This window comes from Mesocricetus auratus, unplaced genomic scaffold (genome assembly GCF_017639785.1).
Source record: "Mesocricetus auratus isolate SY011 unplaced genomic scaffold, BCM_Maur_2.0 Super-Scaffold_100026, whole genome shotgun sequence".
In the NCBI taxonomy this organism is placed as follows: domain Eukaryota; kingdom Metazoa; phylum Chordata; class Mammalia; order Rodentia; family Cricetidae; genus Mesocricetus; species Mesocricetus auratus.
The window spans coordinates 6,062,734-6,089,066 of NW_024429207.1; the positions used below are offsets into that span (position 1 = coordinate 6,062,734).

Below are 26,333 nucleotides of genomic sequence, written 5' to 3' on the forward strand. Positions count from 1 at the left end.
TTCCTGTCCCCTTGTTGTTGTTGTTAAATAGACTCGCCCTCCCCTCACGATTCCAAAGCCACAAAGCAACTGTTAGTGTTCAGTGACCTTCCGCACCAGCTGTCTTTGGGGCTTTGAAATTGATTTTCCTCATCTCGCTCTCTGATAGTCTGTCTTCAAGTGTGCTTCCCCAGCCCATCGCCAGAGTGAAAACAGTGGCAGAAATAGCTGAGGAACTGGAGGCAGGCGTCACGCAGGCCGTCATTAGAGACATCAGAGCCGAATCAGCCGGCTCCGGTGTGTTCTATGTTAAAAAACAGCCGTTGCTGCTTTATTGCTAAGTACAACGGGGGGGGGACATCCTCACACGAGTCGCTTCTCCTTTTCCATTCCCAAATACGGCTTTTCATTCTGCAGTCTTCATTCTGCAAACCTCATGTGGAAGCCAGGTGGAAAAGATGAGTTTTTTTATAATAACTGTTTGCCGAATTTTTATATGTGAGAAGCACCTTCCCATAGCTGAATGGCCTGGCCAGGAGCTGTAGGACAAGAGGCTAATGACATGCAGAAGTGGGCCTCACGGAGAATTAGGTGACAAGATCGCTTTCCCCTATGGAAAGTCATCACGCATGCTTTGTACAGCTGAATTTCAGTGTTCATGAAGTACTTGTGGAGCTCTAAGCATGAAGGAAACTCTGTATTGAACCTTAGGGAAAGCACAAAAGGACTTAAAGGCCTGTATTGATGATAACATAAACCTCACAGTGTTTTCTCTCTTATACATTGCGATGGTACCTTTCAAATGATGCCATGCTGTCCAAACCTCAACACTCGCCCAGGTCGACCAGATGTGGGACCACATGTTTTCTGCTACAGCAAATACATAGGCATGACTTTCCCTTCTATGCCTAAGAACATGTACGCGTATGTTTTACAATATCTATTTTGAAGATTAATTCGACCTGAAGGGGTCAGTCATCATGCAAATGATGATTTCGAAATAAACCAATTTAAACCTTTACTAATCTTTCCTGGACGTATTAGAAAGGTATCTGAAAGTCCTGAGTGGCTATTATTTTAAAGTGTCAGACACTGTGGGGAATTCCTTTTTCAATGCTTTCTAAACATGGGCATTAATTATGGCCTGTGTCGCCCCTGTCCTAATCTGAGTCTCTCGTAATTTAGGTAGTCATTTAGATAGATAAGGAGAAAATACCTCACTTCTGGGAGTAAAAGTAACTCCGTGCCCCCTAAAAATTAATGCTTTCTTTTGCAGTAGACAAAACAAATGTATTCATTTAATAACTTAGAAGCTCTTTGGAGGAAACGGGCTTTGAGTTCCGCTAATATGGAGCAGTAATGTCACTAAGGATTGAACCAGGCGTTTTGTGTCATTTTAGACACATGCTGTTCCAGTGAAATACATCCCTGGATCCTACATTTGTGTTTTTAGTAATATACCAATGTTGCATTGTATTTATCTAGAGAAAATCATTTCATGGCCATTTCAACCCTAGTATTTGAAAGAGTTCCTTACCTGAACCACCAGTCACCACGTGTAGTGATGTCTCGGGTTTGCAGATAGAAACAGAGATGTCCTATCTGAAGTCAGCATCTAGTAAACTCATCATTTCATCAAGCTTCTCGATAGTCACGTGCCTGGTGTCTAGTGTTAAGGTCGAAGGTCATGGTCGTGAGAGTCTCACAGACTCAGGTTCACATCCCACCTCTCATTAAGAAACTATTCAGGCCACTCCATATTAGTCAGTGTCTCATTGCTGTGACAAAGTATCTGAGGCCACCAAAGTAGCATACGCCTCATTTGAGTTGAGGATCTTAGCCTGTCATGGTCTGCCTCATTACTTTTAGGTGAGGATGGAGAGGAGTAATGTTCTCACCTCAGCATAGCCAAGAAGGAGGAAGGAGGCGTGAAGAAAAGGATGAGAGAGAGAGAGAGAGAGAGAGAGAGAGAGAGAGAGAGAGAGAGAGAGAGAGAGAGAGAGAGAGAGAGCGCGCGCACTGGGGCATTACCTCACTGACCTCCTTGCTTCAAGTAGGCTTCACCTCCAAGTTTTCTCCACCTGCCAATAACACCATCATGTTCTGACTCCTCCATTGGGTTGGAACACTGATGCATACAGTAATCACGTGACCACCACGCTGGGTGAATTCCACCTATTAAAACCAGCTGTCCTGATACATTCCTAGAGGTTGCCAACCCCTCAAATTTGTCTTTACCTTTTCTTTTCTAAGCTTTAATATACCTAAAATCATGAGCTTGTTCCCTCCTCTGCCCAACACTCCCGTAGCACTTGCTATGTTTGAAGTGTTTTACAGTCTTCTCCAGTCAATTTAAATCTCACAAGTCCTATGACACACATAAATACAGAGAAAGTTGACGGGACTTTTCTAAAGACACATACCTAGTGAATAGGAAAGAAGACTCTAAACGTTAGCGGTCTAGCTTCCCAGGTCTGTGCTATGAAGTCCTTAACCTGTTTGATACATTTAGCCTTTTTTAAATACACAGTAAGAGTATGCATGTTAAAATGGAAAATACTTAGCTATGAACCCCACGAATGCATCTTACATAAAGGCTATTCCATACTACGGCAGAGAATGAAAAGACCCCTTTAACCTCTGAAATATAAAAAATTGTAGCCTGCTGACTGCATTGGACACCTTAGAATAGGATGTAATAATAGTTCATATTAGGACCTGGGATGTGAACGGTATTGTCATGCTAAACAAAAGCCAGGAAACACTAGGTGTTTTCACATCTGAACACTTTTTTTTTTTTTTACTGTTAACAAGAATCTAAGAGAACACAGAACTGAGATGGTCATGTGGTGGAGAGTGGGGGATTGATGTGATCAAAATACATTGCATATATGCATGGAATTCTCTAAGATTGAATGAAAAAGTAAACATAAAAGAATCATAGAATCGGTCACCTTTTCCAAAGAATCTCGTGCTCAGTGTTCTTGTCCCCTGTTCCTTAATTGCCCCTTAAACATTTCTGGGCTGCGATTTTGAGGCAGGTTGCCCATTGCTGTACAGTTCAGTTAGGGAATCTGTCTCTGTGTGATCTGCAGCTGCTGGGCTGACCTCTTCATTTCCTCAGGCTTGGTTTTAAACTGTATTCTGTGAGTCTCTCCCTCCACCAGTCTCCACGAGGTTTATCATGCTGATTACATTTGACATGTGCTAAAAATAAAATAGTTGACCACCTCTGAGGCTTGACCAGCTGCCCTTGCCAGGCTCAAGAGTCCCCAGCAACAGGGCAGCAGGCTAGAATGAGAACATTTTGTGGATATCTAGAAAGTCGGTGAGGCAGCAGAACATGGACAGGACATGGGTACATGCTTCAACATGAGCACACATTCTCCTGTAATGTACATACAAGCACAGCCATGAACTATGAATAACTTTATGAGTTATGAAGAACTACTCATGAGGTCATTACCATGCAAGTAAGTTCTCACCTTTCACTGTATGGATTCCAAGGATGTCCCAGCATGCTTTTGTTCAGGAGACAGTGTGGCTGGGGTAGTTCCATAGTCTCTCCAGATGTCCACTTGAAACCACGGGGACATTTGTGTGCATATGGCCTGCTATACACTATCAAAATCATTCTTAAGTCACTTGTATGACATAGTCCTTAAATTAAAACATTGCCTTAAATTTTAACTTTAAAATCATATGAGGGCCAGTGAGATGATCATCAGTTACCTTCTGCCAGGCCTGACAACCTGCAGGGCATCCTTGGAGCCCACACAGTGAAAGGCGAGGGCAGGCTCACACAAGTTGTCTTTCATACATGCTCCATGCTATGGCTGCATGTGTGCAAACATACACACACCAAACAAAAGATAAATACATGTGAAAAATAAATATCATATGAGCCAGGGCGTGGAATGTAGTTCTGCCGGTAGAGTGCTTGCCTCGCATGTATAAGGTCTCTGGCTTGATGTCATGTACCTCATAAACTAGAGGTGGTATGGCACACTCTTGCAATCCCAGCACTCAAGATAGATAGAGCAGGGAGATCAGAGGTCATCTTCAGTTGCATAGGGAGTTCAAAGCCTGCCTGGGTTACCTGAGACCTTATCTCAGAACAAAATATGTGAAGTAAATGAGAGGAAGGAGGGAGGAAAGAGAGAGATTGGCCCTGCAAGAGACACAGAAGAGAGTTAGTCCCCGTGTCTGTCCTTGGTCATATTTTACCACATTCCTATCGTGACAGGTCCATGTCTTATAATGATATTCTCCCTTCCCACAGGCATTTCCTATTCAAAACAGGGACAGGGACGACACCACTGTTCAGTACGGCAACCCCGGGTTACACGATGGCATCTGGCTCTGTTTATTCACCGCCTACCCGGCCACTTCCTAGAAACACCCTATCAAGAAGTGCTTTTAAATTCAAGAAGTCTTCGAAGTACTGCAGCTGGAGATGCACTGCACTGTGTGCTGTAGGGGTCTCAGTGCTCCTGGCCATACTCCTGTCCTATTTTATAGGTAAGAACAAGTTTTAACACCATTTTGCCTGTCAACTGATGCATTGCAGGATTGCTCTGTTAGTTTTGTTTATTTATTTTGGTCAAGAGTGTATTATGAGGTATTGTCTCACAAGGTCAATATTGATGACTTGCTTTTTGAAATCAGGACATTTTTAAGAAATTTCAGTAGACGTGATGTGAAAAACTGCCTTGGTCAACGGTTCATTTCTGTGAGTGCTAAGTGTATTCTTCGATATGAATGTTATTGAATGCTTGATATTGATGCCATCACTCATCACTCATATTGGTTACTATGATATTTCCTACAGAAAAAAAATCATTCATGGGCTTGCAGGATTCAACACTATGTAGGAATCTCATTCAGTCCATGGTCATTAATTGGGAACTCTGCTATCTGTGGTAATACATGTCTTTCCATGAACTCAGCTGTCTACATGTATGTAAACCTCATCACCCAGAACTATTATGTTCTATTCAGGAATACTCGAGAAAACCAAGCGTCTTAAAGTAGTGAATGGTTACATACACAATCATATTTGTAAGGTTTTCACTCTGCTAATGCATTGCTCATGTTTTTCGCTTAGTCAAAAGCCAGATGCTGGGAGCTCTTGTTTACCTTTTGTTTAACTATTTCATAATGTATTGGAGCATTTATACTGCCGGCAATGGCTTTCACAAATGTCAGAAACACTACGTGGTATTTGGTCTGCTTCTGTGGAAGAGGAAAAGCCCTCCACATTGAAATGCTAATGGGATCCACTAAGATAAATCACAGACTGTGCGGTTTATACACCAAGAACAACAGCCAGCGATGCATCTCCAAGTTTACAAAGCAATTTGTGATGCCCCATGAAATTCTATCACTGAAGATGAGTATCCCAGAGCTCTGTATAGAATGCTATATGCTCTTGCAGTGGGCCTCTCTCTGCCAGTCCCTGCAATAGTCCTCAGACATAAATTACATACTCTGGAATGTGAAGTAACCATTTTGAGTCTCTGTGGTTAATGGAAATGCAGAACTCTAGAGCATGAAAGAACTTGGAAGATAATTGAGTCAGGGATGGCAGCCGTGTGGCATGTTATGGACTGTTATTGCGAATTCTTAGACCACGGATGACATCACTAATGATTCAGAGCTTGGTTTCATTCTACACGTGGAGACATCCTCATTATCCTCATCAAAATGCTCAGACAACCATCCAACAGTCACCACCCTTCAGTCAGAGGAAAGCAAGATGAAATCTATTCATCTTTTTTTTCTAGCCAAGTTTGCTTCCTTCTCCTAAGATAGGGCAGGAACAATACCATCCAGTGTCACACCCCAGTGAGACCACACTGTGCTTCTCAGAGTCTCAGGTACATATATCACAGCTCCCTGGCAGCACCAGTGTTCAGGGTTGATTCCTAGTACTCAGTTAGAAAATGCCCTGGCCATTAAGTGAATCCTCTCTGGTCTGGTTAGCTGCATAAATTATTTGTAGCTGTCAGACGTGTGTTGCTGAAGAATTTGAAATGAATTTGAAATGTGAGAGTCTTAAATGGAACTTGATCAGTTACCCAACTGTGTTTGTAGGGGATTTTTTTAAAACATGGTACGTGCCAGATAGATGCTGTGGCCGGGCTGGAATCCAGTGTTGGGCTGATGAGTTCTGGATCTGTTGTGGTTGGCAGGTGTCTATCATTGCAATGGTTTAAGGTCAGTTTGATGTCGTCTTATTTTTGTAGTGTGACTGCCAGGAAAAGTAGCATTCTGTGTGATCTTACATGGCTACCGCTTGCATTCTTTCTAAAGGATCCTATAGTAAATATAATTATCAAACTTCTAAATAAATCCTCTTTCCTGCATTGCCTGATTCATTATTCCGTAATCAGCATCCTACTTGGTATCTTCTGGTACCATTGATGCACAGTTTTCCCTTTACTTTGTATTTTCTCCAGGTGGAAACATGAAAACTGTGTAGCTCAAACACTCAAGTCCTCCTCTCAGTTACGCACAGGTGTTTACAGGACATTTGCTTCGATTGCGTTAATGACCTGGGAAGGAAGGAGATAAAATTCCAGTGCTATCTAGCAAAAACTACTTCAGTCATTAGAAAATCCGCTTAGAATTTTCACTGGCTTTCCTGTATTTGAATGACCGTCAGACTAACACAACTGTTTTTAAATCAAATAAAGCGTTTTGTTTCTTCGTCAGTTTGTGTGATAAGTCTTTTTTAATATACCTTTTAGTGTTTGTTGGTCTTTGTATTTGTATTTTGGATTTTTTTTTAATTAAGACATTTTTCCTCCATTTTCCCATTGGAGGTTATGTATGTATTTTTATTTCTTGGGGGTGTGGCATGCACATACCGCAGCATGTATGTGGAGGTCAGAGGACTTTTGGGAGTCAGTGCTTTGACTGGGTGAATTGCAGGGATCAAAGAGACTGTCAGGATGGACAGCGAGCACCTTTACTGGCCTTGTATTCTTTGTGTGTGTGTGTGTGTGTGTGTGTGTGTGTGTGTGTGTGCGTGTGCGTGTGCGTGTGTGTGTGAGTGTATGAGTGTGTATGTGTTTGAGTGCATGTGAGAGTGTGTGATTGTGTGAGCATGTCAGTGTGTGTGAACATGTGAGTGTGTATGAGTATGTGTGTGTGAACGTGTGCATGTGTGTGATTGTGTGTTTGAGTGCATGTGAGAGTTGTGTGAGTGTGTGTGATTGTGTGAGCATGTGAGTGTGTATTAGCATGTGTGTATGTGTGAGTGTGTGAACGTGTGCTTTTGTGTGTGAGTGTGTGTATGTGTGAGTGTGTGTGTGTGTGCACGTGTGTTGAGGGTGGTTAGGACACGGTCTTGCTATATAACTCTTGCTGGTGTGACCCTGGCTCTGTAGAGTAGGCTGATCTCAAACTCACATCAGTCCCCCTGCTCCCCCTCATGAATATTAAGATTACAGGAGGGACCCACCATACCTGGATTCTGTTTTGTTTCGTTTTTAACTTGAAACAGCATTTATTAAAGATAAACTTGCCTGCCAAGTTAAATATTTTTATAGCATTATTAATTTAATTGTTGATTAGATATCTCAATTTTCCTTGCAATTTATAGCTTTCACACCATACCAGTAAAGTCAGTATTTAATTTAAGCAGCATTCTAAAAATACTCTTAAATTTATACAGGAACTTCATTACTTTTGGTTGGTGCTAGGCACAGATCCAAGGCCTCTGCACGCTAGGCAAGGGCTTACCAGTGACCTGCAAGTACTCTATTGGAGAGTTACACTCAACATCCATTTTAAATCAGTATTTTATTATATCCTTTGATAGATATTAAGGCTCCAGGTTGGCTCTCCATTCTAGAAACTCGGAATCAAGGTATCAAGCTGTGTGTAAATTATACCTTTAACATAACATGATTTCCTAGCACTCAGTGGCTAAAATAACAAAAAAGCAAAGACGGTAAATGCATGGCTTTAGCTAAAATACTGAACTAAAATCTTTATTTGGCTAGATTTGCTTGGTTGGGTTTTTTGCCAGTGGGGGGGGTGAGGGGTATATATGGTTACATGTTACATGTGTGTCTATGTGCATGTGGAGTCCAGATGCTTTCATCTGTTGCTTTCCGCTTTATTTTGGGGGGCAGGGTATCTTGCTGAACCTGGAGCTAGCTTACTGTAGAAACAGACTGGCCAGAAAGATCCAGATGTCTGCCTGTCTCTGACTCTCCAGCACTGGGGTTGCCGGCACGTGTCACCACACAGCATTTCACATGCATTGCTGGTGAGCTGAACTCCATTCTTCATGTTTACTGGACAGGCGCTTTATTGGCAGAGCTGATAATCTAGCATGTTTTCTTGAACTGGAGCTTGAGAGATGGTATGGGGGGGCGGTGCTGTGTGTAAATCATACCTTTAACATGCTTTCCTAACACTCAGTGGCTGAAATGTTTAAAGAGAGGTCAATGAAGGAGGCATGTGAAGAGGAGCTAAGACATATCAACAGCGGTGCCTAGGGAATACACACCAGACATTGCTTGAGACCGTATGTAGATCTCCTCACTTAATTCCCACAGCCCAGCAGCGGGTTACCTCCATTTAGCTAAAGTAAGTTCGTTAACTTTAAAAGCAATCCTGCCTAAAGTCACACGGCTAAGACATGAAGGAGATGAGTTAAGAAGTTGTCAAGGAACCCATTGTATTTTGACTGTATTCCATGAGATTTCCAAAGGACTGGAAACAGGAAATTTAGGAAATATAAACATGGGAGTGGGAAAAAAAATCATCCAATCTATGTTTGTAAGATTGCTTTTGGGGCATTCCAGAAGAGGTAACTGATGATTGAGGTCCAGACTTGAAGGTATCCAGGGGCCAATTGGGGATCTCACTGAGATTGTGAGTTTCCTACAAGCCCGCAGGTGCTGCTGCTGGGGTCCACAGAACACACTTGGGCATCAAGGATCTCCGTCGTGCTGTCAAATGTTCCATTTGATGATAGAAACGCCCTGTTGGCACACTGTCCAATTCATTAGCCACCAGTCACATCTGTCTGCTGAGCACTTGAAGTGTGGCTCATTAACTTAATGAACTGAAGTTTCCCTTTTCCTCTTAATTAATTGAAACTCAAACAGCCACAGGTGGCTAGTGGCTACCGTTTGGAGACTACAGGATGAGAACCTGGGTAGAAAACAAATGTTAAGTGAGTCATCATGGGGCCTGTAGAGGACGGAGCAAAACAGAGACCCCTCAGCTGATATATAACGGAGTACATGTGTTGTCACTTTGCGTATCCCAATTGAAGGAAGAGCAGGATTTTTCTCAGCAGTCACATGATGTTTTTCTTTCCCGAGCTCCCAATTAAAATCCTCTCTGGTGCATGACCTTTAGGTGATAGGCCTTTGTGCAACGGAGATCCCTCTGGTTCCTCAGCACAAATGTTAAGTCTGAAGATAATACTGATTGTGGAACTATCAAAAATAATACCTGACCTACTTTGCTAACCTCTAATATACTCATCTTTCTTTTTCTTCTTCTTCTTCTTCTTCTCCAAAACTGGAATTTTAAAGATGAACAATAGCGAGCAGAATGGGCAGAAAGACAGTCTGTCGCTCGCCCTTGCTGCTGTTTGCAATCACTGTGAAACTGTGTCTTGACACTTTCCTCACAGAGGACTTTTTTCCTCTGGTGAGGGATACCCGAAAGTTTTTATAGAAGAAGATCCAGAAAGTCCATTGTGAAATCCGAGCAGAAAGAGTATCAAACACAAACCAAAGTCAAGGCTGGACTTGCACCGAGTCCAGCTACAACAGGCCGTTCCCATCAGCAGCGTGATTGGCATTCGGCCTTGTACTCTGCATACTGTGAGGCAGAGCCTGAAGCTGCTTTCCCCTCGCAGGGAGCATCGATGGTATCTGAGCATTGTGTTAGTTACTTTTCCCATTGCTGGGACAAAATACCTGGCAAAGGCAACTTGAGAGAGGAAGCGCGGATCTTGGTTCACAGTTCCAGGGTACTGCCAGTGTAACCATGGCGACAGAAGCAGCAGGCAGCCGGTCACATTGCAGTCACAGACGGGAAGCAGACAGACAGGAAGGCCCACACTTAGCTGGCTCTTTCGTATCATCAACTTTGGGGACCCTGGAATGTGATGTCAGATTTAGTGGGGCTCCTCCAACCTGTTAGCCTAATCACACAAGTACTGCGAGCTTTGTCTCCAAGGGGATTTTAGGTACTATTGACAGTATTGATCATCAGCTTAACCATCTTTCAACTTAAAGAACACTGGGAAAACAAAAATATTACTGAAATGTATTATGCCAGCATAGTTTCTTAGCTTCTTGCCCTTTTGACGAGGTTTTTTTTTCCCTAACCAGTAATTCATTTGACAGCAGATGTTTGTTCTCCCATTTATAATATGTAATTCAGAGATGGTTACAGTCACCAAATTTTGCAAGTGTCATCCCAACCAATTTCAGAGCACTTCTATCACTCCCTAAAAAGGAACTCTGTGTCCTTTAACAGTCATTTTGCATTTCTTTGTGACAACATGGTTGGGTGTTTTTTTTCCTGGAGCAGAAAAAAAATAGCCGATTTTTTTGGGGGGGTTATAAATTCACTTCCCGAAGACTATAGATAATTCAGCATTATTTTTCGTTTGAGCTCCCTCCCGACACGTTCTATTAACCAAAGAACCACACGAATTTCCAATTTTCCTTTTCATTTTAAAATATATGTGTGTTGTTATTTATTTCCATTGAACAGCTGCTACCAAGTGAGTCCTAAAATAGATGTTGTCATCTGTGTGCTAAAAAGGCTGTTTAACGACGGGAGCATTCCCTGAACCTAGTAAAAAGCAACCTGCAGAGCCACGGCTCAATGCAGTTAGGATTTCTTCGTCGTTATCTGGGCTACTTTTGAGCATATTTGCATTTTTTGAACATCTTTCCCCTCTCTGTGTACCTTGAAATTGATTATGGGACTAGCTATATGTATGCAGCTCAGGGATAGAAGGAAATACATGCCAGTCCTTTATGCATCATAGAAAAATCAACCAGTTAAATGTATATGGCAAAATAAAACATGGGGTGACATTCCTTTTTTTTTTCTTTTTGGATGTGTTTTTGTAATAAAAACGCTGTTTTAATGGGTTGTAGGACACAGCCATGCCATGAATTACACCCCAGTGTTCACTACAGCTTCTTCCCTTAACTCTTTGATGCATGACATTCAGAAAAAAAAATACATTTTGCCTGCAATGGAAAAGGGAGTGTTTTAATACTAATGTGATTCTAATTGTATTATAATAAAACTGCATTGCCTAGATTTTAGAGGGGAATATTGGAAAGCGGAAATTTTGGAATTAATATTTTGTTTTTGTAGCCTTGAAATGAAGACACATTAAAGCGTGATTCGATGGTGGATGGAAGCCCAGAACAAAGCAGCTTACCTGAGGGGAAGGAGGATAGTAATGTGATTAAACATAGCTCAAAAGCATTGGGAATCTTTGAACCCCAAAAGGAGGAAAATCTAGCAAGAACTACACTCTACAAAACTGTGCTTTGTCTTGTTTTGTTCCCATTGAGATTTGCCAGTCTCATTTTGTCTTCTGTCCTGGCTTCCAGTAGGAAGTCTTAGTGGTGAATTTTCATAAGACACTGTTTTTCCATGCCTTGCACAAAGACAGAGACAGGAATGGTAGGTCACATGCAACTCAGCGTAGTCCACTACCAGCTCTGTAATACCATAAACTGATTCCTGAATGAAGCCATGTGGGAAAAACCTCTGTTTACACTGATTTGTGGCAGTGTAAATTTTTGTTGCTTCTTATTAGCATAGGATAGCATATTTGGTTTTGAGTTTATCCTCTTGTTTATTATTTCCACAAAAAGATAAGCACTTCCCAAGCCAGGAGCTCTTGCAAGAGCTTATACCCCTCCCCACCCACCTGCAAATAGTCTATGTCCCTCTTAGCTTGGTATGAGACCAGCTAAAATAAATAATATAAAATAATATCTGTGTTTAGGCAGATTTATTTCATCTGAATATAGGGATCTCTTGACTTGGAAAATATTCTAGATCACTAACAATTAGAGAGAGCTTGAAACCAGCACAGCTTCAGCTTGTGCTAGTGATAAGTAGCTTGTCTGTGACATTCAGTGATGTTCTCTGTCTTAGGCTATGGTTTTTGTAGACTGTAGCCATATCTCCAAACCATGACAGCTAAGAAGCACCATAAAGCACTTAACCATTCCCATGCTACCATGCAAAAGTACTCAGTCGGTGTGGCCACGGCATTAGCTTTTACATTAGCGATACTGAGAGCAGTGTGTTCAGAGAGAAAAACCCAAAGAGTAAACATAGCTACATAAGGAAGAGTACAAGGATGGCTGTGTAGACCGCTAGGACTTCTGAATAACTTTACCATAAAATCTGCACATTCCACTGCCTCCATATTCAGGGGCTCCATCTTAGACTTGAGCAGATGAAATAACACTAACACATTTCTTATGTTACATGTTTATTGTTCCCACATCATCTGTGAATGTGTACAGACTGCTCACCTTTTCCTTCTGTCCTTCTTCCTTGGCAATAGGGATTCTAAAGTTCTTTGGTGCCATGGGTTATATGAACAGCATCCATCTGAATAGGAAGGATTCGTTCATCTACACATCCAGTGACCATTCATTCATTCATTCAGCAGGCATGTGGATTGGTTACCGCTGTAGACAACACACTGTCACAGATTCAACAGTGATAATAGTATCACCGGTGTCCTCTTGCAGATTGTAATATTTTGGAAGAAAGAGACACCCAACGATTAATTACAGTTACCATGGCTACTTAAATATAAAAGGTGAAGACGGCTGGAGTAAGGGCTTGTGACTCAATGGTAGAACTCTCTCATGTGCTGTGACCAGGAAAGACAGAATGGAGGAGGGGGACAGATATGGAGATAGAAGAAAGAAGAGAGAGATAAGGAGAGGAGAGAGGGAAAGAGACTAGAGAGGAGAGGGAGGAGGAGAGGAGGGGGAAAAGGAGGGGAGGCAAGAAGGGATCATAGGAGACTAGCAGAACTTGAAAGTCAACGCTCACTGAATCTGAGAATTAGAGAAAGATATTTCTGCTAAGACCTGCATTTTGACTCAGAGGCAAACTTTACATTTTACCACATGACCTAAATGTAACTCCAAAAGTCACTTGTCAAAGACAGAAATCTACATGCCACTTAGAGGAAAGTTATGAGATGCATTTTTACTCTTTGTTGACTTAGCTACAACTTTTGTCACAGTTAACATCTATAAGTGGAATGTAATGTTACTTTAGAAATTTTGGGTAACTGAGCTAAAATTGCCACAACAATTTATAGTCTTTTTGTTTCTTTCTGTAACATACATACTTTAAAATTTTATTTATACAGTATGATCAGAGAAAAGTTTTTTTAAACCCTTAAAGGAAAGCAATTCTGAGTAGTTTAAAACATTTGTTGAGTACTCTGTTAGTCTGTGGTGAAGAAGTTCTTGGGGTGTGTGTGTGTGTTTGTGTGTGTGTGTGTAGTGTATGAATGGTATGGTATGTAGGTGTGTGTATGTGGTGTGTGCTGTGTATGATGGTATGGTGTGTAGGTGTGATTTGGGTGTTTTGTGTATTATATGTGTGTGGGGTGTGGGGTGTGGGGTGTGGGGTGGTATGTGTCTGGGGATTTATATTTCAGGGGCTGTGCATACATAAATGTGTTTTCTCTTTGGTCACAGAAGAATCAGCCCATCTGATCTCTGTTATTGGGTCAGTGATAAAGTGGCAAGAGCATCATCACTTTGAGTCCCTCTGGTTGGGCATCCTGCTTTGTTGTTTTAAGGCAAAAGCTCAATATATGGTTTATGCTAACCTCCCGTTTTTTTACTGCTCTACCTCTCAAATGCTGGGGCCTACAGCATGCCCTACTCGCCAGCCCCCATTGTACATTTTAACACATAGCATATGGTGAATCAAAGAACTATTGTGTTTTCTAGCTTCTCCTTCTACACAAAGCTAAGAAAGTATTTAGTGGTTTAAAAATGCACGACACTTCTGGCCCTTCTCGTGCTAATAATTTACCCATGTTTCAAATAAGAAACCAGTGTCCCTATCCTGTGTGGCTTTCTGGGCGGGCACCCAGCCTGACTTGGACTGGCTTGGCAGGTGGGGCGGGGAGGTCTTCAACTTAGTGCTTCAGCCTCAGTCTCATCCAGGCTCTGTCTTCCTTTGCTACAGCACATTTTCTCTTCCTAACCACTTTCCCTGAGCCTTCCTGACCCCCAGGAGAGAAGGCCTTTTCCACCCCACCCTCCCTTTCCACCATGGTAAAAGCATGCAATAGTACCACACGAGATCATTGCTACATGCAGCTTCTCTGCTACGAAGCACTTGGTTCGGAGAGGAACTTCTGGGTTTTTTGTTTGCTTTTCATATTTTCCTCTTAGTTAATACCAATGCCAAAGTCAGGTTAATTCCAGTAAATATTAACTATTATTGACACCTCTCTTAGACACTAATTCTGTTAAACATAGCCGGTTTTCAATATCTCCTTTAGATATGGAATTCACAAATATGGCTAAGACATAGTCTTTACTGTGGTGATCTCACAGTTTTATAGGAGAAACTATGTCAAATGTGCATTTCACATTATACGTGTTTTTCTTTGAGATCATTTCTGAAGTTTGTGACCCTCAAACCTCAAGCTGCATCTCAGCACTGCATTTGATAGCTGTGTTATTTAGAGCGAGGTACTCCCATAAACCGGAAGTCCCTCAGCAATATGGACAAACCATAAATGGGAGGAAGATATGTACCATCTGAAGAAAAACTAGATTGTAGTAAGTAGTCAGTTAGAAATAATTATGTACTACTGCTTTGGGGAAACATTTAACAAAATAATCCATGTGCCATACAAAACTGGAGGTGGGTGCTGAAGGTTAGTTGATGACATCACTCTCCCTCCCCCCCGTGGAGTTCTAACCCCACGCTGGCCTGGAACTCACCATGTAGCCCAGAGTGGTCTCAAATGCACAGAATGCTCCCTGACAACTGGGATTGTCAAGTGAGACACCCCACTTGGCCTCATCACTGTCTCTTACAACAACCCAATGAACCAAATATTAACGTCCACAGGTTTTCAAAAATGGAAGTATTAGGTGCAGAAAATCGGTTACTTATCCATTCTTACAGCCAGTAAGGGACCGTATCTGGATTATCTCATTTTGAATCTATATTATATTGTTTCTTTCCCTGCTCAATCTAAGAATATGCAGGTTGTATATGGACAGGACAATTGGCATTTGAATGACAAAAAGAAATTCCTCCCATTTTGAATTCTTGTCCTGTGGTATCTTATGAGGAAGGTCTCAGAGGAGAATTTCTCTAACTGTCTAATACTTCATTCATGGAAATTAATTTGTAAGCTTGCATTTCTACCTCGATTTTACTGATATTATTTATGGTTCATTCCATTCATCCTGAGGAATACCTTCTGTTTACATAAAAGATGCTGGGTTTAGTATCATGCTTTCAAGTTTTTTCTTAAAGTAAGTACAATAAAATCTCTGCCAGTATTTCAAACAAAAAATGAGATATATAAATATGAAATAGCCACTTTTAAAATAATATTGTAAAATAAAATTCCTAATGATATCATAGAGGAGGTGGTCCTCTTTTTTTTTTTTTTCATTGGTTTTTCGAGAGGGGATTTCTCTCGGTAACAGCTCTGGATGTCCTTGAACATGCTTTATAGGCCAGTGAGACCTCACTTTTTTTCCCTGCAGGTCTTTGCTTTAGGTCTCTTCATTCTAGATCAGTGATTCTCAACCTGTGTTGCAACTCCTTTTGGGGGGGGTCAAATGACCCTTTCACAAGGGTCACCTAAGGCCATCTGTGTATCAGATAATTACATTATGATTCAAAACAGTACCAAACTTACAGTTGTGAAGTAGCAATGGAAATAATTTTATGGTTGGAGGTCACCACAGCATGGGGAGTTGAACCAAAGGGTCGCAGCGTTAGGAAGGTTGGGAACCACTGCTCTAGATCATTATTCTTGTCGTTTACCACATTCCTAGCTGTAACAAGCTAAGTGCACAGAGTGGTGACTGAGCCTGTGTGAGTTGCCTTGAATTTGTAAATAGAATCCAACCATATTATTCCAGCCATCTCCAATAATCATAACTTTCATCTTTACTTTCTATTTCCAGAGTAAAGCTATTTTTAGATGCTTTTAGCTTCTTCAGAGACGTTCTTTCTCGTCTCACGAAGGAATCACACATAGAGGAGAGACGAATGTTTAAAGTGGGAAAGTGGGCCATTTATTTTTAGGTAAGGAGAGCGAGACCACCAAATGCAGAAGCGAGCTCCACTGGGAGCAAATCTCCCGGGGCCGGGCACCGCAGCTACCTCTGGTTGGTTTTGAAACACACCCCCAGATGTTCTACAAGTAATCATCAATAATAGTGAAAATGTGTTAATAGTTCTGCAAAAGGGCTCTCCGGGTAAATAATTCCAGAGGAGCCTAGGGTCATTGGCTTCCCAAGACCTTTCCTCACTCTGTAGTATGGGGTGAGATGACAGCCGGGAGAGAAGAGGTTAATGTCGTCTGTCACAACTAGGTGCAGCAGGGATATGGAAGCAGGGAAGTAGATGTCACAGCACACTCCCCACAGACAGAGGAACTCGAGGAGGAAAAAGCGCAAGGTTTTTGTTGTGTAAATGAATAATAGTAACCCACATGAGCGGCCTGTGCCCAGACCCCAGAATGGTACTGAAGTTGTTTACAGTTTCTGTTTGGAAACTTCATGTATGCATAGACATGCACACTCACAAATCATTCTCTCAGGAAAGCAACACCTTGTGCTGAAGTTAGACTGATACATAGGGCCTGTTTTTGTAGATTTTTTTTTTACCATAACTTATTATACCGACCTTGCCCTAAGAGTCTTCTTATTTTAATAGTTTGACCTTGTAATGATGCTAAGGTATCTTAACATTTCAAGGATTTCAAGGATTTCCTTTTTCGGGGTCCTAGGTCCGTTGACTTATTATTTTTGTGTGTTCATGTATGTATGTATGTTGGGGATCAAATGGACACACCTCAGCCATTCTATTGTGTTGTATAAAAATTCAGATAAAGCTGAGGGGGGACACGTATGCTTAGTTAAGTCATTAGTATACACCAACATTTGTTGCGTAGTTCTGAAAGCTGCCGCAGAAGAAAGACATCCAGTACTACTCGCCTCTCAATAATCAGCAGGAGCCATGGGCTTCACTGAAAGCTGCTAATAACTATCACTAATTAGTCCTCTGCCACCTTTGCTGATAGAGGCAGTCAGGGAATAGTATACAGATTACATGAATGTTCTTGAAATAGCCTTATCTTTTAAAGATTTTTATTTATTTATTTTGTATACAGTGTTTTGTCTGCATATAGGCATGCAGGCCAGAAGAGGGCACCAGATCACATTACAGACGATTGTGAGCCACCCTGTGGGTGCTGGGAATTGCACTATGAACCTCCAGAAGAGCAGCCACTGCTCTTAACGACTGAGCCATCTCTCCAACCCCTGCCATATTCTTTAACATTGTCAATTGTGCCTCCAAGGTCTTCTGGCCTGGTAATGGCTTGTCCCCTTTGGCCTGGTGACTGCGTTGGCATTCTTTCTGTTAAACCAGAGAATGAATGATTCTTTTGATCAGTGAGCCCCCCAAACTAAAGAAAACTAGAAACAGTAGGGAAACAAGTCTGTCTTCGAAATCCTAACTTCATTCTCTCTGTGACCCAAAATGACAGCCTGATTTTCCCCCAGCCTCTACATTGGTGGTCAGTGGGTAGTGGGAAGGATCATTTCCTAGGTAGTATCTGTAAGTGTTTTATACTACATTTATGCAGTAAGAAAAGATTCCCTTTCAGAAGTAGAACTTTAAAATATTATCATGTATAAAATAATATGAATCAAATGTGGCAGAAACAGACATGTGAGTTAAATCTGTTTATTCCCATCAAGACATGTTGATGGCCGCTCATTTATGACCTCATGACAAAAAAAAAAGGAGGGAGAAAAAAAACACAGTAGAAATATAAAATACAGGCAACTGTTCTATACCTAACTCTCCCTAAATCTGGTCTTTGATTTTTAGAGTGTTATCTTAAGTTCTCAGAGGAACTTGCCACATCAAACATTGGCTCTTTTGAATACAAAAATATCATGTAAGTAATAAAGAGAATAATTTTCTTATAATGACAACTGGAGAACATGTGGATATGAGAGCTTGTGTGAGAAATACTGATTAAAAAACATATTTGGGTCAGTAAAGTATAGGCTGTTGAAATAATATTAGCCTTAAAAGTTAATAACAAATAGTAATGGATTCGAATGCCAAAATATTGCCTAACACATCCTGTCAGAGTGCATATAAACACAGCAGGAAATCCAAAACAAAAGCTAATTTATGGGAAATAGTGTCCTCCTAATGATGGCGTTGACTGTGGGGGTCCACATTATAAACTAGTCTTTACATAAGAGTCTTCATTTCACATTGAAAGCGTTTGCTTTCTGGGAGTATGTATCAAGTCTAATCATTACCCTATATTTAAGGGTATTTTTCATATTTTTTCTATGAAGCCTAGTCATTCCACATGTACCTCATGTCTGTTTAGATAGTCATGAAGTTAAAAGAAAAAAATGAAAAATCCAAGATAATCCAAGGAATCATCATGTCTTATTGTGCTTTGACCTATGCAGGGTAGTTTTTAAAATAAAAATAAAAGAACAATAGTGTCTTGTAATATGTTGATATTTTATTGATGCAATGATTTGACCTAAGTGTTTGTATTCTTAAATTCCTAGAGGCCCAGGAACTTGCTAGAGTCCCACAGATAGATGGAGCCAGAATTGGGACTAGGACCCAGATGCCTTCTTATATAAACAAAAGACTCCAGAAGATATCTCAGGCCATATATATATATATATATATATATATATATATATATATATATATATATAACAGCAGTCCCTTCAGGGTGAAAAACTCAGCTCTGGGTTTTATTTTCCCGACAGCTTCTATTGAGGGGATTGTGATGAGTCTTCCCCCCGCAGATTATTTTTGGGAAGACATACCATGATGGATGAGAGATGAGACAAGAAAGGGAAACACTAGACCTTTGCTCGCCTGGGTAAACATTGGAGATACGGGAGACTGAAGAAAACGGAATCACAGATACTCAGGATGATTTTTTTCAAGTCAGCTTTTCTCGCCAGATCTCAGTCCTCACGTTATCTTGTGCCGCTTGTCTCTGTGAGATGGCTTCCTGGCTCCTGTAATATTAAACAGCATTTAGGCCATAATGGCAGGCCTGCTAAGAGCCATGCTTGGTGTTGCCAAAACCTCAGAGAGCACTCCTCAAGCTTCAGGTTGCTGACGGCAAGGGTGTCTGCCTCGTGTTCCCTTCACAACATCCCCTGTAATTTGCTCCAAGGTTCTGGCAGACTGCTGGACTCTGTCACCAGCTGTCACCACCCTCTCTTCCCATCCACACTTGGCAAGATCTGAGGACTCAGACAGCCAGTAGAAATAATAGTAGCTGTGGTAACAACTTTAGTGGCATGGTCCCCAGAGACAAGATCACATTTGGCACCTTTTCTCTCAACAGGGATCTAAAAATGGCACTGAATTTGCTACTTGGTGGTATATAATTTTATTTAATTACACATTTTTGGTTTCAAGTGTTCCACATGCCGGCTTCTAAGTGTCAAACGAGCACATATTGGTAAAAACACTGGCATTCCCCCGTCCGCCCCCCTTTTTATAAGAAGAAGGTAACGATAAAGCCAATGGGTTTGCTCATTTTCATTCACCTTGAAAAACAGAGAATGCATGCTGTAATTCCTCTCATTGGAATAGTCTTCAAATCTAAAAGAAATCCCTTCATAAAATTTTACTGATGCATATTTACTAACACACTATCTCAAAATTACTTCAATTCATGGGTTCCCCACCCCTTTAATTTGTAGTAGGGAAACCTATAGGGGAAAAAAACCTTGGAGGTTATCGACATAGTGTTTTTCAACTACGTAAGAAATATTTTAATTTTCAACATCATAAAACTGGTTACAGTCCAAAAATACCACAGCCAACCTGACAAGAGACAATCATTCTAGGGCTGGCGATAGGGCTCAGCAGGTAAGGGGCCTTACCCCTCAAGCCTGGAAACCTGTGCTCAACTCCTGGAACTCAGTGAAGGTGGGTGGAGGAGAGAACCAACTTCACAGGGTTGTCCTTCACCCCCACACACACACACATGTGCCGTGTTGGGTGTGTGTAAGCCTAGGAACAAAGTAATAATAATAATAATAATAATAATAATAATAATAATAAAGGATAGGTTCTAGAAAGACACAGTTTGGAGCAGACTGTGTGGCTATAGCATCAACTTCTGTAGTCATTTGTGACTTGAAAGCCATATAAGCCACTCTGAGAATTGATATTATAACTTTTTATCATTTACTTGAACAGTAGTATTTTCAAAAAGCTCTTTAGTTTCATGAGGAGAACGTGTCAGGTGTTTGCAACTTACTTGAAAGATGCACTGCAGGGGAATCGTCTAAGATATCTCTGTTCTCCTGAGAAAGGCTGGGACAGTGGATGGTCCTTCTGGCTATTGCCAGGTCAACGTAAGGGTGGCCCTCGGTCACTCTCCACCTTGTGTTTTAGTTGTTCTTAGAGGTCTGTGTTTCTGAAACGGAATAGTTTCCTGAGAACTCAGGATGACTGGGCCTCTCACTGAACATGGAGTCCACTGATTCTTCTAGGCTGGCTAGTAGGCCAGCAAAAAGCCAAAGACCCTTTGTCTCCACCTCCGCTGCATCAGGATGGCAAACACAGGCTACCACACCCAGATTGTTAGGCACATGCGGGCATTCAGACTCAGGTCCTCGTGCTTGTCTGGCAGGCATTTGAGCAACTGAGCCAATCTCCCAGTCCAGGGGTTGCGTTTTGTTGACTAACATTTACTAAGTGTTGCCGCAAATCGATGGCCTTTATATCCGTCGCCTTCATTTGGTTTTACAGCAAATATATAAAATAAATACTTATAATTTCCATTTCATGGGCAAGAAAACTGAGAATTTCAGAAATTAGATACTAACTTAGAGCCCAGTTAATAAACAACAGAGCTATGATCCAACCTCGGCATCAGTTGATACATCACCACACATAAAGTGATATGGGAAGGGAGAAAGAGAACCCAGGAAGCTAAGTAATTATAAGGTTTTTTAGGTATGTCAGGTATAAAGTTAGAAGTGAAGCAGTCTACAAAGACTTTTTATTAGAAATACCAATCTCAAAGTCATCTGTACACATGGAATTACGAGGTTAAGGTATAAACACAATCAGGATGAACGAGAGATCAAGGCCAGGCCTGGTGAGTGTTCACTCTACTGGGGTACCCCAGGGGAAGAGTTGTATAAGTCAATGGGGAGCAAATGGCCTCCAATTTTAGCAGTGTCAAACAAAATACTTTTATCTCAAGTTTCTGCCTGTTGTAAAGTCTGGTTTCATTGTTGTGGTGTGTCTCTACCTCAGGCTCTTTCAGGCTGCAGTCAGACTGTAGGCTGGGGTTGACGTGTCAGTTACAAATGTAACTGGTGCCGGAGGAATGTACTTCCAGCTTGCTCACGGGATTTTGACGGGCCTATCTCTCACCACATGGGCCTCTCTGTAGGATTGCCTGATATATGATGTGGCAGCTGCTGTGCCCCGTGACAAGCCTTGCAAGGGAGAGATTTGAACAACCAAAATAGAAGCTCAAGCCTTTTTTAACCAAAGATGAGAAAAGACATTCCATGATGCCCGCCTTATGCTTCCCATTATAAGCAAGTTACTAAATCAAGCCTGCACTCGAGGGGAGGGGAATATATAAGGGGATGTATGACTACCAAGAGACAGGGATTATTTTGAACCATCTCAGAGGTATCCCACGACAGTGGTCTAATGTGCTGGCTTATTTTTGCGTAAGTATGTGTGCATGGTAATGATTGTGCCTACTCCAGGATCCATGCTGACAGCACTGTTTGGTGTGTTTCTATGACCCCTGCATGGCTATGCACCATATTACATAGGTGCTCTTGAAGCTGAGTCCAGGAAGTATTGCAACTTGACTGTAGCCACATTTTATGGCCGAAAACAGTCACCTGACTTCAAGAGACCATAGAGGAGACACTCTACAATAGATTCTCAGAATATCCACCCAGGAGTTGTTGAGGGCAACTGAGAAACAACAAAGTGCTAGGGGAAAAAAAAAACCAACAATGACAGCAACAAAAAACAAAACAACAACAACAAAAATAAACAAACAAAACGGGAAACTTAGCAGAGGAGACTAAAGGTAATGAAGACGGGAGGCTAATGTTGACAAGTAACACTACTGTGTATAGAGAGGATGAGCCTCGATAGAGGCAACTGAATGTGGTACTTCAAGAGATGCTCTGAATGAGAACCGAGATGCATGTTACCACGCTTCATTTATTCCTGTGTCCATCAATATATGGGCCAGGGTACCACCTCTTGATCGTCATGACTAGTGCTGCTTACACAGGGCTCTGCAATTAGCTGTGAGACTACACCTTTCATCCTTAGAGGTGTAGCAAGAGCTGGATCATACAGTCATTCTGCTTTTGTTTGTTGTTGGTTTTTTTTTGAGGGACTGCTATACTGTTTTCCATAAGTTGTAACATTTTACAGTCGTCCCAAAAGTTCATATAGGCATTAGGTGTCTCGGTTCCTTGCCAAGACAAACCATAGTTTCAAACTACAGAGCACTCTAGGAGTCATTATCACAGCACATAAATTTGCTTGATCATACCCCTTCCTTCCTGACACCTGGGATTTGCACTAAACAGAATCTATTCCACTCTTCCATTGTCCTGCCCCATGATGGAGTCAATGCCGTTCTGTCCTGCAGCCTGTGTGCACCTTGTTTCTAGTTATCCCTTTGGCTCTGGCAGAATGTAGCAGGTAGTCTAGAAGATCACAGCACTTTCAGGAAAGGATTAGAAAAAGAACGCACATGCTTTCCATGAAAAATGTGGCAAACACATTCCTGTGGGTTCAAATTTGCTTTCTAGCTTGGGATTGGAGAATTGGGATCACCCATCTTTATTTGCAGATGTATTTTATTAGGTTAATTTTCCCTCTATTTATCTACCAACATGTTCCGTGTAGTTTTATTGCACCCTGCTTAGTAATTTCTGGGACAGTTTTGACTTTTTGAGTTTGTTGCCTGCCCCTCTCATTAACCCCACATTGGATATACTTATAACTAAAAGTACATATATGAGTGTCAGACCTCACTAAATACTAAACATTGGCTGTTTCAAAGTAGATACCAAGCAACTCATTGTCTTCTGTTTTCAGTGAGATATTAACCAATATATCAATATGTGATATCATCGGGTGTGATGGCCATTAATCAGCATTCTACGTAGAAATAGCTTCCATCCTGTTGATAGTTTTGTAATGAGTGTGTGTGTGTGTGTGTGTGTGTGTGTGTGTGTGTGTCTGTGTAATACAGCTGTTACCCATCTGGCAAACAATAAAATATCTCTCCTAACACAAACATACTATCACTTTTTCATGTTTGATATCTGTGTGCAATCTCATAGATTCTCTCTACCCTTCAAAGTCTACTAAAACCAATAATGTGATCAAATCAATCATTCAAGAAAATTTAATGTCCTTTTAAATATTAATTATAACAATGATGGTAAAACCCCCTGTGGATTACAGGTGTTGTATCTCCAATAAACCAACTAGAGATTTCAAACATCAGATATTGAAATGCACTGAGTGTTGCCTACCAAACCTTTGCTTAGCAACAGAGAGAACTGAAGTTTTCCTAAATTTTGATCTGTGAGTCAAAGCAATCTGTAGTCCCCTGACCCTGCTAAACATTAAAAAAGTGTCCCACCCCATATTGCTAGTCCAAGGAAAGACCAAAAATTCAAAAATCAAGCTATGGTTTCTGCTGCATGTGTGTAGTTTTTGTACTCATGTAAAATTGAAAACACAGAGGGCAAACTATTGGAAGCCAGAGATGTCTGTATTGATAGTTGTGTGCTAGAGCAAACCTGTCAACCCTTGCTGTCTGCAGAACCAGCTCCCATTATTTTCTTCAGAAATTGCTGAAGTATGTAAAACCTTGAGGAGTGTATGAAGCGATAAATGTTTAGAAAGCTCCTGACATTTCACCACTCACACACTATGTAATTTAATGCAAAATGACATATGAAGATATACCTCTTGTAAGATGATGACTTATACATTCAAGAATGCTAAAGTCAGAGTTGAAACAGAATCAATGGGAAACCATAAACAAGGAGTATGCATTTATAACAAATATGCACCGTAGGAATCACTATCCATGTTTGCTACGTTTCTTGCTAATATTGTACATTTATATCAGATAACAGGATGTGATACTGATAACAAGGTCCTGAAATTATGTTTCAAGAGTATCCCTTCTCTCATATAGAGTAATAATAGACTTTCAGTCAACTGCTTTTCATATATTATACTGAAGGAGTCATTTATTAATTAGTAATATGTTCTTCATTCTTATGCATTTAAGAGTTATTGGATTTATTTTATTTTCACTTTTTCATATATTACTATCTTAGCTGGAAAAATATTTCCCTAGGCTTAAATTTTCAGAAGTTAGAATTATGTCTCATTTTAATTCACCGATTTAACAGATAATTATTGAAATGTACAAGGTAGCCTTAGTCCTAAGCTTAACCCAAATGTCTGACAGTCCACTTGGAACTCCAGCTCCAGATGATCCAGTGTCCTCTTCTGGAGCCTATGAATACATCCCCATGCGTGTGCACATACACAGACACATACACACACATATACGTAGTATTAAAATAAAAACCATGTACTATAAAGAAAGGAATCAATACAGTCAGGATAGTCTTCTCCCAGATGTAAGTCACTGCCATCTTGAATAATAAGGTGGATTTTCACAGTGAGTTGGCAACTTTGTAGTTAAAGAGGACGTTTATTAAAATGTGCTATGGTCTGGTTAGCTTTCAGAATCTAGAATCTAGATCTAGAATACACAAATGAAATCCTTCTACAGCAAAAACTCCCACTTCATATGCTCTATTGAGAATTCTTACACCAATTAAACAAGCTAGGCAGGTCTCATTTTTAAGTAAACATAATATATGCCATTCATTTTTCAAAGATCAAATGCTAGACTAAGAATTGAACAAAAGCCTACGTACATCCAAAGCCACTGCCCTTTGCCCTGGTACATTGTATTTTTCTTGCTATATTATATGAATATTTAGCAACAGTTCTCTGTCAGGGGCAATTATCACACTACCTCTGAGATGGTTTCTGAGAACATCTGTCTTTTTCCAGCTCACTTGTAAATTCCAATGTTCATAATGATCAAAATGTCAAAACAAAGGTGTCTTTCACAATACACTACTGTGGCTATCAGTGTTTTTCCCTGTAAATACGCAGCCTCCCTGAGGAAATATTCTAAAGTATGATCCATGGAGGTAAATGTCTAATCATTGTTAATGGTTAATATTCCAGTGGCATAGTCTTCTAAATATTTTAGACAGATTGATAAAAATAATTTACTAAAATGTTTTATGTTATAACTATATACTCATAATCATATGACATAGTTCTTTAGTTATTTTCTAAATATTTTAAATAAGGGACACTGATTAAACATAAAAATATAATAAATGTCTATGACTTACAAATTTATAATGTCCATATCATTCCCACTTCAAAAACCTACATAGATTATCCAATAGGTGCATGTTGTTTGATCAGACTGAATCCATGCTATAAATTCAAAACGTATTCATCCCAATTTAAGATGTTGCACTTTTAGTTAGACGTGGTAGTACATGCCTGTAATCCCAGCACTTAGAAGGCAGAGACAGGTGGATCTCTTGAGTTCAAGGACAGCCTGGTCTATGTAATAAGTTCAAGGACAGCCAGGGTAATGTAGAGATCCTGTCTCAAAAAAAAAAATCAAATGTTACAGTTGACGTTTGTTCTACACATCTAAAGCTACTGTGCCATCAAGTTCCTCTGTGAAACATGATTTTGCTTTTATCACAATCCAGTGGAAAACATCGTGGTTTTAGAGAACACAGAGCATTTGTAACAGCGTGATAAATCTTCGAATGACCTGTGGTCAAGAAGATTTGGCAAGTGCCACTTCAGAGAATTCTCAAGCTTTCTTACAATGTGGAACACAGACAAGCCAGAGTAAATAGTTCTTCGTGCTTAAGACCTTCCTGGTACCC

The 26,333-nt window shown here is 40.7% G+C and overlaps 1 protein-coding gene across 8 annotated transcripts in view; it reads left to right on the forward strand.

Annotated features, from left to right (window-relative positions):
- The window catches only part of Tenm3 (teneurin transmembrane protein 3), a 1,762,555-nt gene that overhangs the window by 1,598,609 nt on the left and 137,613 nt on the right, over window positions 1–26,333 (forward strand). For all 8 annotated transcript variants that reach the window (XM_040731875.1, XM_040731879.1, XM_040731877.1 and 5 more), the window contains one exon: window positions 4,262–4,500. In XM_040731875.1, coding sequence (XP_040587809.1) covers window positions 4,262–4,500 — 239 coding nt within the window. The remainder of the gene's footprint in view (window positions 1–4,261; window positions 4,501–26,333) is intronic.